Source organism: Xyrauchen texanus, chromosome 28 (genome assembly GCF_025860055.1).
Source record: "Xyrauchen texanus isolate HMW12.3.18 chromosome 28, RBS_HiC_50CHRs, whole genome shotgun sequence".
NCBI lineage: Eukaryota > Metazoa > Chordata > Actinopteri > Cypriniformes > Catostomidae > Xyrauchen > Xyrauchen texanus.
In genome coordinates this window covers 19,343,599-19,368,885 of record NC_068303.1, presented here as the reverse complement: position 1 = coordinate 19,368,885, position 25,287 = coordinate 19,343,599, and the positions used below count along the sequence as shown (strand labels likewise).

The 25,287-nt window shown below is 36.8% G+C and overlaps 1 protein-coding gene across 5 annotated transcripts; it reads right to left on the bottom strand.

The window, feature by feature from the left end:
* Nucleotides 1-11,957, bottom strand: LOC127622447 (E3 ubiquitin/ISG15 ligase TRIM25-like). 5 transcript variants are annotated; one of them, XM_052096554.1, is made up of 12 exons: nucleotides 11,496-11,957; nucleotides 10,689-11,342; nucleotides 9,002-9,097; nucleotides 7,848-8,081; nucleotides 6,669-6,828; nucleotides 6,432-6,566; nucleotides 6,229-6,330; nucleotides 4,768-4,863; nucleotides 3,717-3,833; nucleotides 3,447-3,542; nucleotides 3,115-3,219; nucleotides 1-2,506 (listed from the first exon to the last, which is right to left on the bottom strand). In XM_052096554.1, the coding sequence occupies exons 2-12, from the start codon at nucleotides 11,265-11,267 to the stop codon at nucleotides 2,382-2,384; spliced, it is 1,845 nt and encodes a 614-aa protein (XP_051952514.1). In that variant the 5' UTR covers nucleotides 11,268-11,342; nucleotides 11,496-11,957; the 3' UTR covers nucleotides 1-2,381. The 5 variants fall into 5 exon arrangements, with proteins under 5 accessions (XP_051952514.1, XP_051952513.1, XP_051952512.1 ...); XM_052096553.1 differs by having other exon boundaries at nucleotides 10,689-11,339; XM_052096552.1 differs by lacking the exon at nucleotides 11,496-11,957 and having other exon boundaries at nucleotides 10,689-11,373.
* Between the last annotated feature and the right edge of the window lie 13,330 nt (nucleotides 11,958-25,287).

The following is a 25,287-nucleotide window of genomic DNA, read 5'->3' as shown; positions in this document are numbered from 1 at the left end:
AAGTTACCAGAGCAGTCCTAGGAAAGCACCACCTAGTAAAGTGATTTTTCAGCACTCCTTTAAAAAAACATTTTTTTAATGTTCTTACCAAATTTGGCTTAAATTATCTATGACCAACCTAGACAACATTTATCTTATTGTTTTTATAAATCATTTGGTCAGCCACCTGCTGTCCTTGAACTCATTGCATTGCACTGTGTAGGCCTATATTTAGAATATTGGTGTTAGAAAGAGGGCAGAAAATTTAAGTGGACCTCAGGGAAACTTTTAATAAAAATGTATTATATTACTTCTTTAATACAGCTCTAAAAGTAACCTCACAAGATGTTCAATACGACAGAGGCAAGAGGATGATCAGGTAGTGCTACTGAGTAGACTGATCTGTTAGCTGTTTTCAAAATGCCTCACAAATGCCTCTTGTCTTTCACAATGCTTTCGCCTTTTTATATGCAAATTGTGAATATCTGTGTAATTGAGATGGCCATGTGACAGACATAGGACACAAAAAAAAAAAAAAGTCTCCCTTTAAAAACATGCCAAAATAAATAAAATAATTAACAATACTGGGGCAATGAACAACTCATGAAAACAGGCAAAAAGAAACCATGCCTCAAAGTTAAACAAAATTTCAACTCCTGAGCAGCCAGACAAAACCAAATGAAGACACACATATATACAATATATAAGTTGTGAAAAATGTTGAATAGTGAGTATGCTTCCAAAAATGATGCCATGAATTAATTTTATTTATTAATTAACTTCATACAAAGTGCAGTAAAAACTCAATATTTGGTATTATCACCCTAGTCCCTACGCCTTAAAAACAGCACAAATTCTCCTTTGTGCCCTTGCACAGTGTTTTTCAAGGTTGTTGGCAGATAGGTTGTTCCAAGCATCTTGGAGAACTTGCCACAGTATGTGTATTTATGCTCTCACAACTGGTTCTGTCTCTTCATCCCAGACAGAATGATGTTGAGACCTCGTCTCTGTGGGGGCCATGATATCTGTTGCAGCATTCCTTGTTCTAATTCTATTCTATTCTATTTGCAAAAGGAATGTTTGGAAATCTCAAACTTAAGACAAATATTTTGAAAAACATTTAATGTTTTAAATGTAAAGACTTTTGCCCAGTACTGTGTGTGTGTGTATATATATATATATATATATATATATATATCATCCATATTTGGTATTTTTACCAATGTGTTAAAGGGGTCATGACATGAGAAATACAATTTTCCTAGATCTTTTGACATATAAGAGGTAATTGTACTATAAAATCATACTGTAATTTTCAGAACTGAAAATTCCTTCTTAATAGAAGAGAGCATTTACTTAAATCAAGCTGCAAAAACAGCTTGTTTGGAATTCGTGGAACTTGTGATGTCACAAGGACAAAATACATCTATATATGCAACGGCAATTTTTCATCATTGCACCCTTGGCCCCGCCCACTGGAATTTAGTCAGTCACACAGGAGAAAAGGAGAGAGATGGGCCTGTCATGGGAGCTTCATCCAAAGTGGATTTATACAGGGAACATTCATATGCCTATCTGGATTTAAAAAAATTCTACATCAACTTGAACAGCTTTGATCTTTATCATGCATATTGCAGCTCTTTTAAAAGATGCAATGTCAAGTTATAACTCTAAAAAGGATCCCCCATTGTGTTTCATTAAGATGCGATGTCTTGCTGTTATGATGTTTTGAAGGTGTCCTGGACCGTTTTTGCACCCATCTGTGTTCTTTTTAATTGTTGGTCTTTTGTAAACATCTTTGATCATTTTGAAGTGCTTCCGGCGATGTTCGCCACGCTTTAAGAGCACAACTTTCAAAAAGGCGTCTCATCCTGCTGCTGCTACTGACTGGGAAAAACACATGCAGTCCTGGGTGTAAACAAACTGGGAAAATGTGAGATGTGAAGACTAGCGTCTCTGCTTGAGTGAACAGTTAGATACATTCAGATGAAATGTGTTGGGTGTACATTATGTTTAACCCTGAAATGTAGCTTTATATTGTTGTGTGTAGTTCATTTATTTTCTTCAGATTGCGTTTCAAATATGCTTGTATTGGAAGGGCTGCACAATATTAGCCAATCACAACAGTGGGCATTTACATTGAAGTCTTAAAGCGCTAGGCATCTTAAAACCATGCATTTCAGACAGAGGGCCAGAGACAGGATGGAAAATTATTATATATGAATAAATTATGAATGTTTGGTGCAAAAAACGTTACTAACATTTTAAGTGGACCACCAGGAAGATTATATATATATGTATATATATATATATATATATATATATATATATATATATATATATATATATATATATATATATATATATGTATGTATAAATATGTCATGACCCCTTTAATGTATTTAATTAAAAGGACATGCTCCTTGGTCCTGTGTGTCATCATTAGGAGCAGCCTCCATCTCTGAGACAATGCCTGTCCAATTAGACTGCTCAGGAAAGTTAACAGTCACTTTGGTGCCATCTATAGCTGTGGAAAGACATTGTTATCCTTCAAAATGTTTGTTTTTCCAGTTGTCATTATAATCAATATTTTAAGAAAGGGCCATAGGAAGTTATGATTTTTTTAAAATCACTATCTATGACTTTTCAATACAAGTTAAACTCAGTCTGCAGTATTTGTGGAATAATGTTGCTTACCACAAAAATGTATTTTGACTTGTCCATTCTTTTAAAAAAGCATAAATCTGGGTTACAGCGAGGCACTTACAATGAAAGTAAATGGAGCCAATCTGTAAAAGTTAGATTAATCACCATTTCAAAAGTATAGCCACAAGGTGTAAACAATATGTTTGATAGGGCCCTCCATCATTCCTCGGTGCAGTAGGGATGGGTGATACCACTTATCTTCTTTTCAATCTGATACCAATCATTTCAAGTCCAATATCGTTGATACCGATATCAATACTGATACTTCTATTAAATAGATATTTTTTTAAAGCAGGGAATTATTTTTTGTGGTTATCAATATTATGCCACAAATGCTGTCTGTTGAGCTTAACTTGCATTGAACACTGTATATTCCTTTAAATTCTGTAGTCCTTTCACACATTTTGAACTAAGACTAATGACACTTGCCTAAAACCACTCCAATGCTGTCCTTGGTGACACTTCCCCAGCCATGTGCTGGAGTGCTGATGGAGGGTTTAACACGGACCCTTTCTCCAGTGCTTAAACGGAGTTCTGAATTAAAGAGAAATATTTGCTTTGTCAATGTCCAACAGTCTTAAAATGTTCACCCTAAGATTGTGCCTATACTATACAAATAATATATATTTCACTTGCAGCCAACGTATTATGTCTGCAACAAATCTGTTCAAATGCCACATATCATATGATGTGATAAAAAGAGAGGTTGATGCTACATTATTAGTTTTTTATTTGGTAATCTCTAACATTCAGTATATTACCTGAACAAGCACTGGTCACAAGCTCCATTTCTGAAATTATGCCAATCCAATCTATCTGCTCCGGAAAATCTACAGTCAAATACTCACCCTGAATTTCTGCAGAAAGTAGAACAAGTCTTTTATATGATAAACATAATGTGACAACCAAACAGATTTGCATGTTTTATGCATTTGATATATAACAGATTGTGTCATTTCAGACTGATGTCTTGAATAAAACATTTACATTTTGTAAAATCAGTGACAGACTGTGTCAGTTAGTGTATTTACTTTTAATGACACCAATGCTGCTGTGAGTGACCTCGCCCCATCCATGTTTTGGATTTGTCACTGAAGATCTCACACAGACTCTGTTTCCGATATCGAGGCTCTCAAGAGTGGGGGACCCTATGAGAAAGTGTTAAGGGTTTGAGTTAGATTTAGGCTAGTATTCTCCAAAGGTAGGGCTGGATTTTTTTATTATTATTTTCAATTAATTCGAATTTAAGTTTTGACATGATTTAAATATTTTTTTAATTGAAGAATCAAGGTTTTGAAAAACAATATTGGCAAACTCTATAGTTAGATATGCAGTCAATCCACCAAAGGGTGAAAAAGGAAGAGAGAATAAATTCACAGCACTTGGCTGATCAGCTGCAAATGTGTGTGAGCTCCAAATGAATGTAACAGGTTAATAACATGGAGACCGGTATAAAAGACACCAGTTGTATTTCCAGAATGATTGTATAGAATGATTGTCATGACTAGCCTCAGCGTTCTGTGCATGCTGATGAACGGTCTCCTTTCTTTTCTTTTTTTTTTACCCATAATAAAGTTTTAGTTTCATGACAGTTACGGGCACTTCATATCAAATCATATGGATGGGCTATATATGGGAGAATCAAACATCAACCGCTCATTTTACCTTGATTATTCAGATAAATCGCTATGTATTGCTTTGTTCTGTCACATGTTTCATGTGTACTGCATTCTATAGCCAACGTTTGGGAAGCTAATATTTTGACAAACTCTGCTAGTTGAATTGTAATGATACATTTTATGTTCCTTCACACCTACATTTCCTATAATGTAGCATTTTGATTTCTCTAACCAGGCCTTGCATTCTAATAAAGAACATGTTATTTGAATCATGTTGGAGTATATTAAAAAAGTTGAAAATAGATGTCCATAAGTTTGTAAAAAAAATAAAATAATAATAATTTACCATAACATCCAGCCCTACCAGAAGGTAAAACTGGAGGGAACTATGAAGATATCTCATGCCTGAATGTCATTTCATTATTTGCTGTGTTGTGTGTTTACATAAATGTTTATGAAATACCCGTTTCATCTTTATGAGAAGCTTCCAACTCTGAAAGCATACCAGTCCAGTCAGAATTCTCTGGGAAATCTACAATCACTGTATTACCATCTACAGCTGTGTAAGGGCAAACGTGGAGACAGCAGATGTTACATACCTAGAGAATACTTTCGTTCAACTATTTATTTATTATGGCCAAATTATCAATTGTATTTCCATTAAAACTAAGCGCTGTTAAATGTTGATTGCATGGCAAAATTACAGAAATATCTAAACATTTGCCTTTAAAAATTCCAACGCTATTCTTGGTGACATTTCCCCAGTCACATTGTGGAGTGTCAGTTGAGGCTTTCACACATACTCTTGATCCAATTGTAATGTTTGTGGGATCTAAATCACAAATAAATACAGTTTAATCATGTAACAAATATTTTTGCCAAGCATACTAAATTGTGTTAAAACAAAATACTTTCATTAAGTTAATAAATCTATGCTTTGATGAATAAATGTGTAACAGATTTAATATAGCAGTTGAGGAATCCTGAAATACAATGAGTGTCACATTGAGGTCTGGGATGAGTGTTGTTACATTTGACTGAAAAATCTCAGTGTCACGAACCCCGCTCCCTCGCTCTGCCCCTTCGAGCTTCCTCACACACGCACACTATCTCCCTTCTCACACACGCGCACTCCCTCGTGCTTACTCGCTCGTTCCGCCCCCTTCGAGTTCTGACGCTCGCATTGCTCGCTCGAGCCCTCACGCCCACTATGCTTCCCCTAGCTCTCTAGCTCGTAAACTATCTCCTCCCTCTGGCGCACTCGCCTCAATCAGCCTGAACATTATGACCACCTGCACTCACGCACTTCCAATCCCCACACATTAGTTTCACCTGCACTCGTCTCATCACCTGTCATTGTTCACACCTGCACTCGCCCCTATATAACTCACTATCCTTTCGTTTGTTGGGGGTTGGTTATTGTATTTAGATTCCCGTGTTTTGCCCCTCGCTAGTCTCGCCTAGTTTTGTACTCCTCTTTGATTCCCTCTTAGCTTGCCAGCCCCCTATTCCTCTTGTTCCCCTGTCTTTTGCTCCCTCTAGTCCCCTCTTGTATACATCCTGTATTCCCCGGCTTAGACCCTACGCATTCCTCGACCATTCTCCCTCTGGATTTTCCCTACTGTACCTTCGCCTGCTTTTTAACTAATAAAAAGCAGTATTTTGACTTCCATTGTGACTGTCTCGTCTTATGTGTGTGTGTCCTGGTTACACATAGCATGGGACTATTTAATTGTTACTCCACTCTTGTGATGGGCTACCAAAAGTGACATTTTCAAACTTTTAATTTCTCCTTCAGATGTGAGAAATTAAAAGTTGCATGTAGTTAAGACAAGCAGCATCCTTGAAACATTGCAAAACTATTTATACAAACCGGGCCTACTCAGATACAAAAGACAATCTGTAATCTTGCTTGTATATTTACCACAATAATCAACATCAGTGACTAGCTCCATTTCAGACAGCATTCCTCTCCAGTTTGTATGTCCAGGGAACTCAACGACCAAGCCATCATCACCTTTAATATCTAAAGAGAAAACGTTTACATGTAAATGCTTATTCACATTTGTGATGGCTTGCACCATAAAATACCATTTGTATCTTTGAGGAGAAATATGCAGATCTTGCCTTTTACCAAACCCACAGACTCATGTGTGACATTTCTGCCCCACTCATATTTTGGGGTGTGAACAGAAGGTTTCACTCGGACTCTCTCTCCAACCTTGATGCAGACTTGTGTGTTCTTTGGGACCAGATCTGAAACTGGTAAAAGATACATTTTATCAGTCAACTGCACAATCAGATGCAAACCGTTGCTTAAATGAAGAGTAAATTAAATTAAATTAAATTAAAGAGTTATTTTACCTTTTTTAGATGTTTCACTTATTTCCTGGTTGAAAACTATCTGCAGTCGCTCTTTAAGTTCATAAACAAGTTTGCTTATATCCACATAAGAGCAGCATGGCTTAAAAGAGGTACTGGGGAAATCATCAGAGCCAGATGAAGAAGACAGAGGCTCATAATTCTGTGGAAATTAATAGATAAATCAACATGCACTCACTGAACACTTTATTAGGAACACTATACTAATACTGGGTAGGGCCTCCCTTTGCTCTCAAAACAGTTTAAATTCTTCATTGCATGGATCCAACAATTCTGGTCCATGTTGACATGATTGCATCACGCAATTTCTGCAGATTTGTCAGCTGCATATTCATGCTATGAATCTCCCATTCTACCACATCCCAAAGGTGTTCAATTGGATTAAGATCTGGTGACTGGAAAGGCTACTGAAGAACACTGAACACAATGTCATGTTCATGAAAGCTGTTTGAGATTACTTTTGCTTTGAGACATGGTGCATAATCATGCTGGAAGTAGCCATTAAAAAAGGTTCAATTGAGGACATGAAGGGATGTAACCCTATCATCTGTGTGCCTCAGCAGAAATTGAGATACATCAGACTAGGCTACATTCTTCCTGACTTCAACTGTCCAGTTTTGGTAAGCCTGTGGCCACTGCAGCCTCAGCTTAATATTCTTGGCCGACGTAGTCTCTTGTACAGAGTGGTTATCTGAGTTATCGTAGCCTTTCAGTCAGCTCAAACCAGTCTGGCCATTCTCTGTTGACCTCTCTCATCAACAGAACTGCCACTCACAGTTCTTTCTTTTTTTTTTTTTTTTGGCACCATTCTTAGTAAACTTTAGAGACTGCTGTATGTGAAAATCACAGGAGATCAGCAGTTACAGAAATACTCAAAGCAGCCCATCTGGCACCAATAATCATGCCACGGTCAAAATCACTGAGATCACATTTGGTTGATGTAATCATTAACTGAAGCTCCTGACCCACATCTGCTTGATTTTAAGCATACAACTGCAGCCACATGATTGGCTGATTAGATAATCGCATGACTAAGTAGGTGTAAAGGTGTTCATAATAAAGTGTGTGTACATCAACTATCATGTCATACATACAAGCAGTACTTTTTTTATTAGATAACCCATGATATAAATATGTAGTAATATTGCACGGTCATTATACCTGAAGAAAGTAGATGTTGTCATCGGTCTGTAGAAGTGTCTCTAGGACATCTTCCCTCTTCTTCAGCTCAGTAATGTTCACTTCCAGATTCTTTTGTAGTTTTGCACCTTGATCCAGATCAGCCTTTTCTTGAGCTTTTATCTTCTCAATCATCTCCGTGCTTCTCATATCAATTAAACGGACTAATTCAGTGAAGGCTCTCTTACTGTTCTGAACTGCCTTCTTTGCAGAACACTGAGGACAACCAAAGATGAATTGAAACAAAACAAACAGTTTGCTTTTGAATTATGTTTACATCTGTGAGATCTGATCAAATTGCTTAATCTCTGTTTAACCCATATTTTGTGTTCTGGTCAAAACTGACCAATTAACTTTATTTTTCTTCTGAAAACTAGTTTATTTTATCCAGTTAGAATAAAATTCCATGACTTTGTTCACACAGCATCTGAACACAATTTTCTTTAGATCATTTTCATAAAATGTAATTGGTTTTATTTCACTTTGTTACACCTGTGGTGTTTCCGGTCTAAAATGATGGTCATTGGAATCTAATTAGACTACAAAATACAGAAAAATTAAGTGTTCATGAGTATCCCAAGAGCACATATGTGGATGCGTGTTTGCACACACACACACACACACACACACACACACACACACACACCATTCAGCCACAACATTAACACCTCCTGCCTAATATTGTGTAGGTCCCCCTCATGCCGTCAAAACAGCACCAACCCTACGGTAACTCAGATAATCGCTCTATACAATTGTGGTGAGAAGAATAGTATCTCAGAATGTTATTCTGAGATGTGTGTTGGTGCTGTTTTTGCAGCACAAGGGGGACCTACACAATATTAGGCAAGTGGTTTTAATGTTTTGGCTGATCGATGTATATATATATATATATATATATATATATATATATATATATATATATATATATATATATATATATTTTTTTTTTTTTTTTTTAAACTGTCATAATTACTAAAAAGATCTAATGCAATATCTTGGGGAAATATATGCAATATGATAGATGTAGTATCAATCTTAGTGAGCCGGTCATTTTTTTGGACCAGGAACACAAAATGTGTTAGCACCAATTAACACAATACAAATGCAAGTTATGTTTGTTTAAAACAATAACTTACTGAATGGGTATTTATGTCAGTTTTCATCCTTAGTAGCTCTTCCTCTTTTCTCTGGATTGTTTGCTTGAGTTTTTTCTTTTTGTCTGCAAGTTTAATCTAAGGACAAAACAGTCACAGTCGTCTTTACTTAAATTGAATCTTTATTCTTACTTAAAAAATATGTGAAATTCTTTATTGCAAATATTTTTTACAATTCTTGACATTTAATTGTAGAAAACATTCCCTGTCTTAGGTCAGTTAGGTTCTAGTGATTTTAAGAATGTGAAATGTCAGGATAATAGTAAATAGAATTATGTCATCACATTCCCAGTGGGTCAGAAGTTTACATACACTTTGTTAGTATTTTGAAGCATTGCCTTTAATTTGTTTTACTTGGGTCAAACATTTTGGGTAGCGTTTCACAAGCCTCCCACAATAAGTTGCTGTATTTTGGCCCATTCCTCCAGACAGAACTGTTGTAACTGTGTCAGGTTTGTAGGCCTTCTTGCTTGCACAAGCTTTTTCAGTTCTGCCCACACATTTTCTATCGGATTAAGGTGAGGGCTTTGTGATGGCCACTTCAATACCTTGACTTTGTTGTAAGCCATTTTGCCACAAATTTGGAGGTATAATTGTGGCCATTGTCCATTTGGAAGACACATTTGCGACCAAGCTTTAACTTCCTGGCTGATGTCTTGAGATGTTGTTTCAATATATCCACATAATATTCCTTCCTCATGATGCCATCTATTTTGTGAAATGCACCAGTCCCTCCTGCAGCAAAGCACCTCCACAACATGATGCTGCCACCCCCATGCTTTGGGATGGTGTTCTTCGGCTTGCAAGCCTCACCCTTTTTCCTCCAAACATAATGATGGTCATTATGGCCAAACAGTTAAATTCTTGTATCATTAGACCAGTGGACATATCTACAAAAAGTATTATCTTTGTCCCATGTGCACATGCAGACTGTAGTATGGCTTTTTTATGGAGGATTTGGAGCAGTGGCTTCTTCATTCCTGAGCAGATTTTCACTGTGGATATAGATACTTGTCTACCTGTTTCCTCCAGCATCTTCACAAGGTCCTTTGCTGTTGTTCTGGGATTGATTTACACTTTTCGCACCAAATTACGTTCATCTCTAGGAAACAGAATGTGTCTCCTTCCTGAGCGGTATGATGGTGTTTATACTTGCATACTATTGGTTGTATAGATAAACGTGGTACCTTCAGACGTTTGGAAATTTGCTCCCAAGGATAAACCAGACTTGTGGAGGTCCACAATTTTTTTTCTGTGGTCTTGGCTGATTTATTTTGATTGTCCCATGATGTCAAGCAAAGTGGCACAGAGTTTGAAGGTAGGCCTTAAAATACATCCACAGGTACACCTCTTTGACATAATTTTCATGGATTTTCCAAGCTGCTTAAAGGCACAGTTAACTTAGTGTATGTAAACTTCTGACCCACTGGAATTGTGATATAGTCAATTAAAAAGGGAAACAACCTGTCTGTAAACAACTGTTGGAAAAATGACTTGTGTCATACACAAAGAAGACATCCTAAATTACTTGACAAAACTATAGTTTGCTAATATGAAATCTGTGGAGAGGTTATAAATTAGTTTTAATGACTTCAACCTAAGTGTATGTAAACTTCTGACTCAAACATTAGTTAAGTTGTAGTCATTAAAGAAAAACAGAAATGTTTACCTGTTTCTCATTCCGTTCAATCATACATGGCACTGTGTCATGGCCTTTGTGGTCATCCATTAAACAATGCATGCAGACACATTTATGATCTGTACGACAGTAAACCTCCAAGAGCTTGTCGTGTTTGGAGCATGTTGGCATGATAGCAGCTTTTACCAGCTTGTGTTTCTTCAGGGCAGGAACATTATAATGCGGATGTACATGTGTTTCACAGTAAGATGCCAGACACTCCAGACAAGAATTGACAGCTTTTAACTGTCTTCCAGTGCAAAAATCACATCCAATATCTCCAGGTCCAGCAAGATTTTGAGCAGACTCTGACCCTTGCAGTGCTGTGTCCCTCAATTTCTCCATTATTTCAGCAAGTACTGTACTTCTGTTGAGAGAAGGCCTTGAATAAAAAGCATGCCTGCACTGTGGACAGCTGTAGGGCCCTCTCTGGTCTTCTATATTCCAGTACTCACTGATACAGCTCATACAGTAACTGTGTCCGCACGGAATTGTCACGGGATCCTTCAGTAGATCCAAACATATTGAACAGCTGTATCGTTCGTGATCTCCGAGAACAGCCTCTGCCATTTCACGAGTCGAAAATGAAGAATAAAAGTTTATCTAGGTGTTGTTTCACGGACGATGTCTTCATCAAAAGGCCTGCTTGTGTTAGAAAAGAGAACAAGTGTAGTTATGAAAGCTGCACGAGAGTGAAAGTGAAAGCAGGAAACTGCTTTGTCATAGTCAATATCAAATTTAACATTCTAAAACAAAACGGTTAAGAAGGGGTTAAAAAACACAACACTTTGTATTTACCTGAAAACAACACGACATACGTTTATATTTATGGTGAGGTGGAAGGGACCTTTACATTTCCCCTTTTTCAGACACACCGAGTACAGTCTAAGGGGCCGTTCACACCAAAGGTGTTTTCGAGTCCTTCTGCGCTGTTTTTCAGTTGTTTTCCTTTGTAAACATTCGCTAGACTTGCGTGTTTGACCGTTGCCTCTCGCTTTTTAAAGCATCTCGTTCAGGAGCGCCGCATTTTTAGAAGCCATGTCACGTAAAATGGCGATTTCCAAACGGCATTTTTGCTCCCTTGAAAGGCCCGCCACTCGAAGAGTCTGTCAAACGAAAGTACGAAAATTAATCTTTTCCCAAAGGATTCTTCAGCATGACTGTTAGCGAAGGGTAAATTCATCCTAAATTCTGGGCTCTGCCCCTTTGGAGTGAGCAGGGCATTAGGATTGGGACACGCGTTCTGACAAATTGGTGGCGCTGGGTCTAGCATTGACGCAAGTACGGGTACGGTGTGAACAGCCCCTAAGATTATAATTGCACTCCTTTGAATTGCGGTAAAACATGCTGCAATGTATATTTCTTAAACATACACTGCTGGATTCCAGTAAACTATTGTAAAGAAGTTACTACTTAAGGATGACAAAAGGTGAATCGTGCTGTTGTTCTGAGTCTGACTCCTGTACTACCGTCAGGTTAATCCAAATGTCCAGCACTGGAAACTTGTCAAAAATGTTGAACTAGATCTTAACATGCCATTACTTTCGAATTTCCACCTTAAATTATTAAGCCACACTTTCATAACTGATTGTCAGCATCTTTATCACATTCTCCTTTCTCTTGGGGTTATCTAACCAAACAACAGGGCACCACATGTTTACCTGACCCACAAACATTGTTTACCTGATTCAGCTGAGCTTGAAACAGTTTAAAGTTGTCATTTTTATATTTGAATTGGTTTTAAGACAAGGGTAAGATGTTGTGATCAATTATAGATGCATAGTGGTAGAGTAGATGTATAAATAAGTAGCTCAGTATATAGATGTTACTATCGTTCATCAGGTTTGAGCATAATAAGGGCAAGTAGCATAATAAATTGACAAAGATATTTTCCCTATAGCACCAATTTATTAACTTTACAACGGTTTGATAATGAGTTAATATGTAGTTTTACATTAATTAATATTACATATTAATTCACATTTAGTGACGGTTTAGTTCATTTAATTTTAGTAATACTAACAATCATATATCAAATAATTCTATCTTATTATTATTGTGGGGTGAAAATTTATTCACTCTGCACTCAGTTACCATAAGTTCCACCAGAAAACACTTTTTTTTCTTTTCTTTTGCAATTAAACATCACAAGAGAGGAAACATTTAACCGCGTAATACACAGATAACAAAATGAACACAGATGATATACATAACCAAAAACAACAAGAAGCCAGGACAAGGAACAAGGCACAAAACAAGACCACTAGAATAATACATATTTTGAGAAGAACATATTGCAGTCTTTCTATTTAGTTTTAAACTATTTGAAACGGAAATATTTCCACAAAAATAACAGAGAATTAAATTAAAGGATGGCTGACATTTTTTCCATTTAGATGCGTGAATATGATATTTACCCAACACAAGTATCATGTTTACAATGTCAGAAATTTGGGAATTCAAGTTATTCTGATAAAAAGTGTATCTAGTAGGACAATAGAAGCAATTCTATAAATTTTTACTGACAGCCAGTTATGTATATCTACCCAAAATGTAAAAGTAGAATCACAATGAAAAGGTGTTTCAGAGAAGGAATTAAGTGTTTCAGAGAAGGAATTAATTCAATCTGGGTGGCGGAGGACAAGTCTGTCAGTTGCCTCCGCTTCTGAGACAGTTATGTGGCTCGCTGTGCATGCTCATGCAATCAGGGTTCGAATTATGATTTCATCTTTGTGGGGGTCTCTTAAAAAAAAAAAAAAGTAGCCTATAAGCAGGCGTGGTGTGTGTGATAAATAATTGCTTAACACTGTACTTGATTCTTTTGATTTCAATGTTTATTAATACAGGAGTAGAGAAACGAGTAGACTGTCCTCTGATGATGTTTTTTGTTTTTTTTAAATAAACCCGAATTTTGCCAAAGTTGTATCTGATGTTGGTAGCAGTCTTTTTATTTTTGGTGGCATGGTTGCTGGTTCTGAACTTTACACTATTTCTAAAATATTCTAACTGATCCCCCAGCGTGAGTTATTCTAGGTGACCGTTATTTAGAACCTGTCACTTTAATGTTTCCATGGTGACGCATCATTGCTTGTCACGTTACACAGAGCAACCACAACACAGCGCTGAATGAATGATGATCTGCTTTTATGTCATTTTTCCTTTTTTATACAAAATATTCACAAATGTATTAGCTATAACATGAAACACTGATATTCCGATTGTCAAATATGTGCAAGTGGATGTGTTTTGTTGTTTAAACGCCTTTATAACGATCGCGTTAAGTTAGTTGAGCTGTATGTGCGATGGGCGGCGCCATGTTATTTTACAACACGTCAATTCCTCAACTTCTCACGAAATACATGAAAGTAAGTGGCCGGTGAACTGGGAGAAGAATAGAGTAAAATGTAAAGCTACTTACACAATGTGTATCTGATATGAAAACGTGTCTTATTGTAACGTAACGTTAATGGAAAGGATTATTATTGCCGCTTCCCTAGACATCAGTGTGTATTTTACAAACTCAAAATATTTTTTTGCTAGTACTTATGTGTATTTAAATGTCTGAAACCTAAAATAAACATTATGTGGTTCAAAACACAGAACAGTTCATCTGTCTATGGTTGTGATACTTGACAGCAGCACTGAGCGCGTCTGTCTCTGGCTCAGCGCCAGCCAAAGCGGGAAAGCGCGTTTGAATTTAGCAGTTGATCACGTGATGCACTTACCGTTCTAATCACACCGGTGTTGATCGATCATACGTGCAAAAGGGTTAACATAAACATTGAAGGAATATATTGAAGGAAAAACCCCCACAGGTGTATGATTTTACTGCTTTCATGGGAGCTCATCCTCTCTCTATGGGAGCTCAGCTCCCACTGGCTCCCACGTAATTCGAACCATGCTCATGCTACTCTCAATGATCCACGCACCCTATTGAGAGCAAGAACCACTAATCGCAACCTCGAGGTTACCCCATCCTCCCTAGCAACCTGGCTGGAGTCACACACCCTGGATTCGAACTCATGATTCCAGGGGTGGTAGTCAGCCTCTATACACGCTGAGCTACCCAGGCCCCCCCTATAGAACCTAGAACTTTTTAGGGTTCCCAAAACGCAACCATAGCATTTTTTTTGTTGTTGTTGTTTTTGTTTACTTAAAAAATATATTATTATTATCACCATAAGCAGATTTAATGGGTAAGCGAATTGAATAGTTCATATACTATATCACTTTGAAAGTGAGATAACCATATAAAATACATTAAAGTATTGTTTAGTAAAACATTTAATCATTTGTATTTGCAGTAACACAAGCAATAGTTAACTATTCTTAATGCAATAGTTATGAGAATTAACTTATAAATCCACAGGCTTGTAATAAGTAGTCATTATTTATCTAAAAATCATAAACGTTAAATCATTTAACATTTACTGTATGTTAACATTATAACCGTAAGTAAGATTAATAAACAAGTAAAAAAACATACGTTAAATAAATTAAAACAAATGACCAATAAAAAAAGTTGTTGAAGTTAGCACTGGGGCAGATACAGAATCATTTTGTTGCCACTGGACTGACACACTGAGTGAGGTTTTGGATACAACAAATTAATCAAAACTTCAGTCATCTCCATGTCATCAGTTTGATGCAGATGAGTGAGTGGGGTCCAGAGTGATTTAACCAGCCTTTTTCCTCACTCTGGAAGTGTATAGTTCTTGAAGGGGGGGCAGGAGGCAACCAATAATTCTCTCAGCAGACCGAACTGTCCTTTGTAGTCTTCTGCTGTCTGATTTCATAGCTGCACCAAACCAGACAATTACTGAAGTGCAGAGGACAGACTCAATGACAGCTGAGTAGAACTGTATTAGCAGCACTGAAACATGAAGATGGTCAAACCAGTAATGCTGCACTCCTGAGACACTGCAAACAGAAATCAACCATTATTTGATACAAACCTTGATGCAATGTAAAATCATGAGAAATAATAGAAAAATATGTAACTTTTATGACATAGTTTCCCTTAGAGATGGCTCTGACTATATAGGTGGACAGAACTTCAGAAGTGCTTTGAGTTAGGTGAAGGTCTTTCCTAAAACCAATGTTAAATTATTAAAATTAAACTACAAACACTCACAAGTTGAGACATTGAAACATTTGCATCACTTCCTCTCTTACACTTTGGACATTCACACTCTTTAACAGAGCTCGATCCATCTCTTTATATCAGTTCAATGTTGTGATGTGCTTCTGGAAACTTGATGTAGATAGCAGGGGAGAACAATGCTACACGCTTAAATTGTTAGCACCATTTCTTCCATCTTCTGTTGAATTTTGAGTCAAGAAAAGATTATATCACAGACAGCCATGTTCTCAGAAGGCGTATGTAATCGCGTTCTGAGGGAGACGCTGATGTAAACATAGAAAGTTCGCAACTACCAAACCTGTCCGTGCAGCGCATGATGATCGAGTGAAAACGTTCCTCAGAAGTTTACATTCACTTTCTTCTTTTACATTTATTGGCGGTTGGTAACCAGCTTAAAAGTCCATTTCCGCCACCTACTGGATTGGAGTGTGGAGCATTGTGGAGGGGGAAAAAACGAAATCATATTAATCAGACCAGTTATTTTTAAATACTTTATCAGTTCATTATAAACTTCAACTTGTTTTGCAGCATTATTCGTTTATAGTTTTAAGTGACACATTCCCTATTTCCAATAAGCTTTGTGATCTTTCACTTTCGTTTGCCTCACAGTATAATATCACATGTTTTACAAAGTTTACATACACTTAGTTAACTGTGCCTTTGAGCAGCTTAAAAAATTCCAATAAATGATGTCCAGCCTTTAGCCAAGTAGCTTCTGATAGGAGGTGCACTAAATTGGAGATGTAGGTGGATGCATTTTAAAGCTGACTTAATGTGCTATCAGAATTATCCTTCCCACTTCTGAAGTGGTAACTACAAGTACATCACCTACAAGTGATTTGTTGGGGGGGTTAATTCATATATATTTCATGAGCTTTTATTTGAACTTTTATTTTGAAACCATAAGAAATATGACTCTGCTTGCTGAGGATAATGGATTTTTGGTCAAATACAAGCCATTTTTCAGTGTAAACATTTAAAACATGAATCAATTAGTTGCTGATATACATGCATATATATGACCAAAACAGTAAGCACTTACAATTAGCTGTATTTCGAACAATTTATAAAACATGTCATTCACTACAGAAACTGTTCTCTCTACCGCTATGTTGAAAGTTTATGACTCCTCCCATTTCGGAAACTCAGGTATCAAAATTATCTCAGAGTTTCCCCAGTCATAATTACAGCGTGATTTGTCGTTCATGTGCAACTTCCGAGTGGGAAACTACGATCAGGGTTGGGGAGTAATGGAATATGTACCGGGATTACATATCGAAAATACAGAAAAACTGTATTACTTTGCATTTTATTTTTCATTTAATATTTAGTCCTTTCAGATGGAAAACATTTATAGGCCTACATATAATATGCGATCCAAAGTGCATTTGAACAGTGGTGAAACACTTTCTTATGATGCGTTACATTCATACGAGCAGACAAAGAAGTACATTTAAAGTAAGTTTGGAGCAGAAGAAATAGAAATAAACCTTTATCAGTTTTACGCTAAGCTAAAATGCTATTACACGATCATAATTTTTTATCAAGAAAATTCAAGTTAGATCATAATTCATTTTTTCTAGTAAGATCTTTGATATTAGGGCACAAATCATATTCTCGATAATAATTGTTGTATTGTTTTCCTGTGAAAATATCTAAAAATCCTAAAAACAACATCAATTCTGACCCTGAGTAATCTAATGGAATACGTTACAAATTACATTTTACAGCATGAATTGTATAATCTGTGGTGGAATACAGTACAAAAGTAACCCTCAAACCCTGTTGGTGATCATTCCGATAGCACATGAAGGCAGCATTTAAACTCAGTGCTTCTTTGCTTGACATCATGAAAATCAAAAGAAATCAGCCAAGACTTCTGACTTCAACAATACAGTTGAAGTCAGAAGTTTATATATATACCTTAGCCATACATTTAAACATTTTCACAATTCCTGACATTTAATAATAGAAAATATTCCCTGTCTTAGGTCTGTTAGGATCAATATTTTAAGAATGTTAATTGGCAGAATAATTGTAGAGAATTATTTATTTTAGCTTTTATTTCTTTCATCACATTCCTAGTGGGTCAGAAGTTACTTTGTCAGTATTTGGTAGCATTGCCTATAAATTGTTTAACTTGGGTCAAACATTTTGGCTAGCCTTCCACAAGCTGGAATTTTGGCCCATTCCTCCAGAACTGTTGTTCTGAATTGATTTACACTTTTCGTACCACATTACGTTCATCTCTAGGAGACAAAGTGTTTCCTTCCTGAGCATTATTATGACTGCGTTGTTTGTACAGGTGAACCTACAGGCGTATGAAAATTGCTCCCAAGAATGAACCAGACCACCATTTGTTTTCTGAGGTCTTGGCTGATTACTTTTGATTTTCTCATGATGTAAAGAAAAGAGGCAGTCCTAGAGTTTAGTCCCAAAAGACTTGCCAAAACTGTAGTTTGCTAATATTAAATCTGTGGAGTTTTTAAAAAATTTGGTTAAATGACCTCAAAGCACACGCATACGCACGCACGCACACACACACACACACACACACACACACACACACACACACACACACACAAAGCAATTGTCAACCCAAAGAACCCGTTTGTGCAAAAAGGGTTCCTTTTTCTGTAAATCTTTGTAAATAGAACCTTTTTGGTATAAAGGGTTCTTTGGAGCAGAGTAAAGCAAAACACACAAGAGGTCATGTATATTGTGATTATTTTTTCTGAATTCCGTATTTGACTTTTATTTTATTATAAAAATGGTGTTTCATTAATTTAATTATTTAAAACTGTAATAAAATGTAAATATAGGCCTAATAACATTTTCTACATAACATTGCATTGTTTTTTTTTATCCAATTAAGTACTTTTTAAAAAAAAGTCCTCACAGCACAATCTAAAACAACACTGGAGATATTTTTAAATGCTGCACAATAGAACTTTACAATGTGAGATATTGCTTTTATTATTATTGTTTTTTTAATTACATTTAACATAATGACTAATTTCTCACCTCTAGATGAGCATTTTGCTACATGGCCCAGAGTGATTATTAAACCACAAAAAGCAGTTAAATAAATACATATTGTCTGTTTCTCAATGTGCGTTATTTTGTGTTCTTACATTCTCGTGGACTCGTTCTATACCTTCAGGAGCGGACAGGCCATGGGGAGAACATGGACTTTTCTCGGTGGGACGGCAGCGGGCCGAACGGGCCGCGATAAGCTGAAACGGGTCTCCGCGTTAAGCGCTCACACTGCCAGCTATTTTGTCACAGCATGTCACCAGTGGCTGGCGGTAGTGGTGTGTATGGAGGGTCTAAACAGCAGTTTCTTTACAATTAATTTTATTATTAAAATATTAGTAAGGTTATTCATATTGTACGTTTATTCACTATAGCTCTTCATTTGCATAAAGTTAAAAATTTCTCAACTTTGTGTCGCTGGACACGCCCACATCCGGTCGCCAATGGTCGCCATTGCTCGTTGAAAATGAATGAGATGAGGTCGTAAATTAATGAGATGTTTTGTTGCTTCGTGAACGCAGCTTTTTGCCGAATGGGCCATGGCAGGCTGGAGAGGGCTGCAAAACAGCGCTGAAAGGACACAGACCCTCTCCCGTGAAGCCTTTGAAAATATAGATATTTTGTCAATAACTATTGGAACCATCTCCCTATTTTATTAAATAAAGCAGTGTCATCTGCAAATTTACATTTGTTTGTCATTTTTATGTTGGAAAAAAAAAACAATTACATTTTGGTGTTAAAGTATAGGCCTACAGTATAAATGAGAAAGTGTGGCTGATCTCTCATCACAAATAAAACAATAGACGCATTCAAATTAAAGTAATTAAAAAAATAAACCATATGCAATCACACATCAAAGTAACAATCAAAAACATACAGTATTTGCCACAAGTGTTTTCTAAATTTCAAACACCTGAATTAGAGACAGATTTAAGGCAGGTTTCTCTCCTGTGCTCTGAAAGACACCAGAATGAACCCAGTGACACTGACGTGTATCTTTCAGTCAGTTAATTTGTTCCAACAAGACTACAAACATACAATAGACAAAAGGCACGTTTAAGTCAAAGTTTAGTCACAAAGGCAAAAGGTCACTACTAGCTCCAAGAGTAGACGCCCTTCCAACCAGAATGAGCAGGAAAGTCAACAGTCACGTCGTCACAATCTAGCAGGATCCTGAAACATACGCTTGGTCAGCCTCTTAGACAATAATAAGTATAATAGTCAGGCTTAAAAGTTTGGCTGCATGTTAAAGTGTTGGGAGGACTAATGCAGAAGAAAAATGCAGAAGAAAAAAAAATCTATTTCTTAAGTTGCTAACCTGAGTTATTTCTCAATTCCATCTCAGAAATAATGCCTTTCCAGCCTTTATGTGTTGGGAAATCCACGATCACAACCTCAGATATAATAGATAGCCAGATGAGATGACAAACCTGTTCAAATCTTTTTCATATCTGACTCATATGTTAAATGTTATGTTAAAAATGTAATTTGTGAAATATGGTTATTTTACTTTTAATTTCTTATGTCTACAAGAAAAATACAAAGATCTTGCCTTGTACCACACCCACACTCGTGTGTGTGTGTAACATCTTTGCCCCAGTTATATTTTGGGGTAGTAACTGAAGATTTCACTCGAACTTTGTCTCCAACTTTGATGCAGAAAGGAACACTTTGTTGACAAATCTAAAACAAATAGGAAGCATTTTCACTTATAAGAACAATCCGAGGCATAAAAGTGCAAAGATTACCTGATCCAGCACTGGTCACAAGCTCCATTTCTGAAACTACACCAGACCAATGTTTCTGCTCAGGGAAATCTACAGTCAAAGACTCACACTGAATTTCTGCAGAAGACAAATAAAACAGATCATTAATATAAACTTTTCCCCTGTTTCTCACCCTGGTGGTTCTAGGTATTCAACCAATTATTAATACCTACAATAATTAATAAACAACTATAATTGTGTCATCATCATTTCATTTATTTTGGTTATCCAAAAAATGGGTAATGCAAGGAATTTGCATGCTAGTATAAATGATTAAATCAATTTCAGTGTTCTTACTTTTAACAACAATGCTTTTGTGAGTGACTGATCCCCATTTGTTTCTTGGAGTAACAACAGATGGTTTCACACAGACTTTGTCTCCTATTTTAATGTTGCAATTCAGACTTGTAGATCCTGAAATACAATGAGTGTATCATAACGGTCTGAGGGGACTATGGTAAAATGTTTTATGAAAGACTCTTTTTATTATTTTTACATCAAATGTGGCTGCTTGAAACACGTTGTGCTTGATTCTACACATACTGTACAACTGGCTTGTATAAGCAGAATCTCTTGATATGTACTATGTGATAATATCCTTATATCCAGTAATTTACCTGAAACAGCACTGGCTGCAATCTCCATTTCTGAAACTACACCTGTCCAATTTTTCTGCCCAGGGAAATCTACAGTCAAAGACTCACCCTGAATTTCTGCAGAAATAAAACAAATCATTAATATAATTCAGGCAGCCTACAATACCTTATTCCATCACCATAAATAAATACAAAAAAAAGGTCAATACCATGGATTTAAATGGGAATAATACATTAAATGTCAGTCAGTGTTCTTACTTTTAACAACACCAATGCTTTTGTGAGTGACTGATCCCCATTTGTGTTTTGGAGTAACAACAGATGGTTTCACACAGACTTTGTCTCCTATCTTGATGTTGCAATTCAGGCTTGAAGATCCTGAAACAGAATTAGTGTCACATGGAAAGCTGAGAGGAGAGTTGTATATATTGGTAGGCTCTCATATATTATATAAAATGTGTTTTTTTCAAACATTTCAAGCTTCATTGGTTTATCGAAGTAGAATAAATTTTCTTTTACAACACCCGCACTCTTGTGAGTGACCTTTACACCCCAGTTATATTTTGGGGTAGTAATGGAAGGTTCCATTGGAAGGACGCCAACCTTGGTGCAGACTGGAGCGCTCTTTGTCAACAAATCTGAAAGACGTAAAAGATCCAAGGAAACAATTCATCACTCATAAATACAATCCAATGCAACCAGTTTGGAAATGTACCTTTGCTAACTGTTTTGTTCATTTCACGCATGCAAACAGTCTTCAGTCTCTCTGTAAGTTCACACACAAGTTTGCTCATATGCTCAAAAGAGCAGCATGGCCTTAAAGAGATACTGGGGAAATCATCAGAGCCAGATGAAGTGGATGGACACAGACTCATAAAGGTGCGTACACACTGCCAGCGACTTTATCGCTGCAGGTCGCCAGTGGCTGGCGGTGAAGTCGCTAGTGGGTGTTCCCACTACTGGTCGCCTAGTAACGTTTATAAATGACATTCACGGATGCCACTCCATTGCTGTTGACAGCGAATCTCTTTACTTGCCACTAAAAACAAACATTTTGGGGGGAAAAGACTAAATATAAATGGAATCAGTACATAAAATGCTTTATATTAAAGATGAATGAGAAACAAGGCGTGCTGTTTGCCATATCTGTTTTATCTGCGGCGAAAATGCAAACGCCGGTCTGTCTGGGTCCATAAAATCCCCGCGATCTCAGATAGGCCTACACCTTTCCACGCAGTATTTTTCTTAAAAATGTCCTTGTACGTGGGAAGAGACATATAGAGCACTGGAAAATTGCTAACAGCAAGAATTAGCCTTTCATCCACCTTTCCGTTACTGCAGGAGCTGAGAGAGAGAGAGAGAGAGAGAGAGAGAGAGAGAGAGAGAGAGAGAGAGAGAGAGAGAGAGAGAGAGAGAGAGAGAGAGAGATCACGTGAGCTCTCCCGTCGTATTGAGTCGCTGTCGCGCGCGATGTCGCTGGCAGTGTGTACGCACCTTTAATGTTTTTATAAAAGGAAAATTCCGGGTTCAAAACAAGTTAAGCTCAATTGACAGCATTTGTGGCATTATGTTGATCACCACAAATTCTTTAAAAAAATGAGCATAAATAGAAGTTACAGTGAGGCACTTACAATGAAAGTGAACAGGGTCCATTTTTGGAGGGTTTAAAGGCAGAAATGTGAAGCTTATAATTTTATAAAAGCACGTACATTACTTCTGTTAAAACTCATTTATTATTTCAGCTGTAAAGATGTTTAAATCATTTTTACAGCCATTTTAGGGTTTGAGTGTTTGTTGGCATTACAACCTCATGGCAACGAAGTTGAAAAATTTACTAACTTTACACTGAAAAGGTAAAGGGATTTTATCACACTAAAATCATATTAACACGCATATTGTTCATGACTAGTGGCTATACTTTGGAAATATTGAGTACTTGAATGTTTTCGGATTGGCCACATTTACTTCCATTGTAATTGCCTTACTAAAAACACAGATTTGTGCGTTTTGTTTTTTTAAAGAAAAGAATGGACAAAATAATTTTAGTAATCAATGTTATGCCACAAATGCTGTTGATTGAGCTTAACTTGTATTGAAACCGGAATATTCCTTTAATTTGTAGTCATTTTGCCTGCAGCACAGACATTATACCTGAAGAAAGTAGGCTAGATGTTGTCATCGGTCTGTAGAAGTGTCTCTAGGACATCTTCCCTCTTCTTCAGCTCAGTAATGTTCATGTGGACAGACAGGTGCGTGTACATAGTATACCTGGGGAAGAGATGGCAGCAGGATGCGCTATGCGAAGAAGGCAGGATGGCAGAGGCAGTGTGATGCTCTGGGCAATGTTCTGCTGGGAAACATTGGGTCCTGGCATTCATGTGGATGTTACTTTGACACGTACCTAAAGATTGTTGGAGACCACATACACCCCTTCATGGCAACAGTATTCCCTGATGGCAGTGGCATCTTTCAGCAGGTTAACGCACCCTGCCACACCGCAAAAATGTTTCAGGAATGGTTTGAGAAACATGCCAAAATGTTTAAGGTGTTGCCCTGACTTCCAAATTCCCCAGATCTCAATCAGATTGAGCATCTATGGGATGTGCTGGACAAACAAGTCCGATCCATGGAGGCCCCACGTCGCAACTTACAGGACTTAAAGGATTTGCTGCTAACCTCTTGGTGCCAGAAACCACAGGACATCATCAGAGGTCTTGTGGAGTCCATGCCTCGACGGGTCAGAGCTGTGTTGGCAGCACGAGGGGGTCCTACATGATATTAGGCAGGTGGCTTTAATGTTGTGGCTGATCGGTATATATAGATTATATCTATATAATATTATATTATACATTATATCAGCAATCAGCTACCCTAATATATAGATACCGTTTCATCATTAACAAATCTGTATCGGTGGTGGACACATAAATAATCAGTTCTACAATGGTCGAGATTTTTCAGCATTTAACGTAATTTCCCACTTATTTATTAGTAATCTTGACCTTTTTGTTATGTTGCTCTAGTTATTAATTGCATGTGTGACTTGAAAGCAGGGAAGTTTTGCAGAGACAGTGATGTGTCGATTACCATTTTTCAGTAACACCACTAGATGGAGACTCTTAATAGATTATAAAGAATCTGGATTCTGTATTAATGTTTTATGTGAAAAGAAGCATTATTTCAGTTTTCACAGTGTAAAGTGGTGCAGCTTTAACCTATTAAAAAAGACTAGTCTTTTTAGACCTCTAATAATTAGCTTTAGTAGTAAATTAATTGTAGTCATCTTTAAACTGTATCATATAAAGGTACTGAGGTATGTATAAGTTATAATATGCTGATCCAATCTATAAAATATTTTATGAAAAAAATAAGGGGTAAAAATTGTCAAGGAAAAAAACAATCATATCTTCAGTGAATAATTTTCCACATTACTGATAGGGAGGGACTTTTGTAAAGAGTGAGTGGAGTGTAGCTGAAATTAGAAAAATGGCTGAAATCGTTTACAGCACACAAAGCATTCTAACACACCGCATACATTCAATTAGACATATGCATTTTCAACATTTTCATTGCTCTGACTCATCAGTGTGTCATACGGCAATGTTTAAAGTTTGATCTGTAGAAGAGGATTTATAGTGGAAGATTATTCCAGAGTTTATGAGAAACAGCAGAATAAGCATGTTTATTCTTAGATTTTAAAGGAATTGTTCACCCAACAAAATTCACTCATCATTTACTCACCCTCATGCCATCCCAGATGTCTATGACTTTATTTCTTCTGCAGAACACAAACAAAGATTTTTAGAAGAATATTTCAGCTCTGTAGGTCATCACAATGGACGTAAATGGGTACCAAAATGTTTAAGCTAAAAAGCACAAGGCAGCTTTTTATGGACATAAAAGTAATCCATACAACTCTATTGGTTTAATCCATATCATCTGAAGCGATATGATAGTTGTGGGTGGGACACAGATCAGCATTTAAATCCTTTTTTACAATAAATCTCCACTTTCACTTTCTTCTCCTCTTGTTTTAGCTATTTGCATTC

Excerpts from the sequence above, each read along its gene's own strand:
- LOC127622447 (XM_052096554.1), bottom strand. The coding sequence starts at position 11,267 with ATGGCAGAGGCTGTTCTCGGAGATCACGAACGATACAGCTGTTCAATA. Across the intron at positions 8,082-9,001 it reads CTGACATAAATACCCATTCA|TGTTCTGCAAAGAAGGCAGT; the intron begins GTAAGTTATTGT and ends GGTTGTCCTCAG. Across the intron at positions 3,543-3,716 it reads CAGCATTGGTGTCATTAAAA|AAATTCAGGGTGAGTATTTG; the intron begins GTAAATACACTA and ends TACTTTCTGCAG.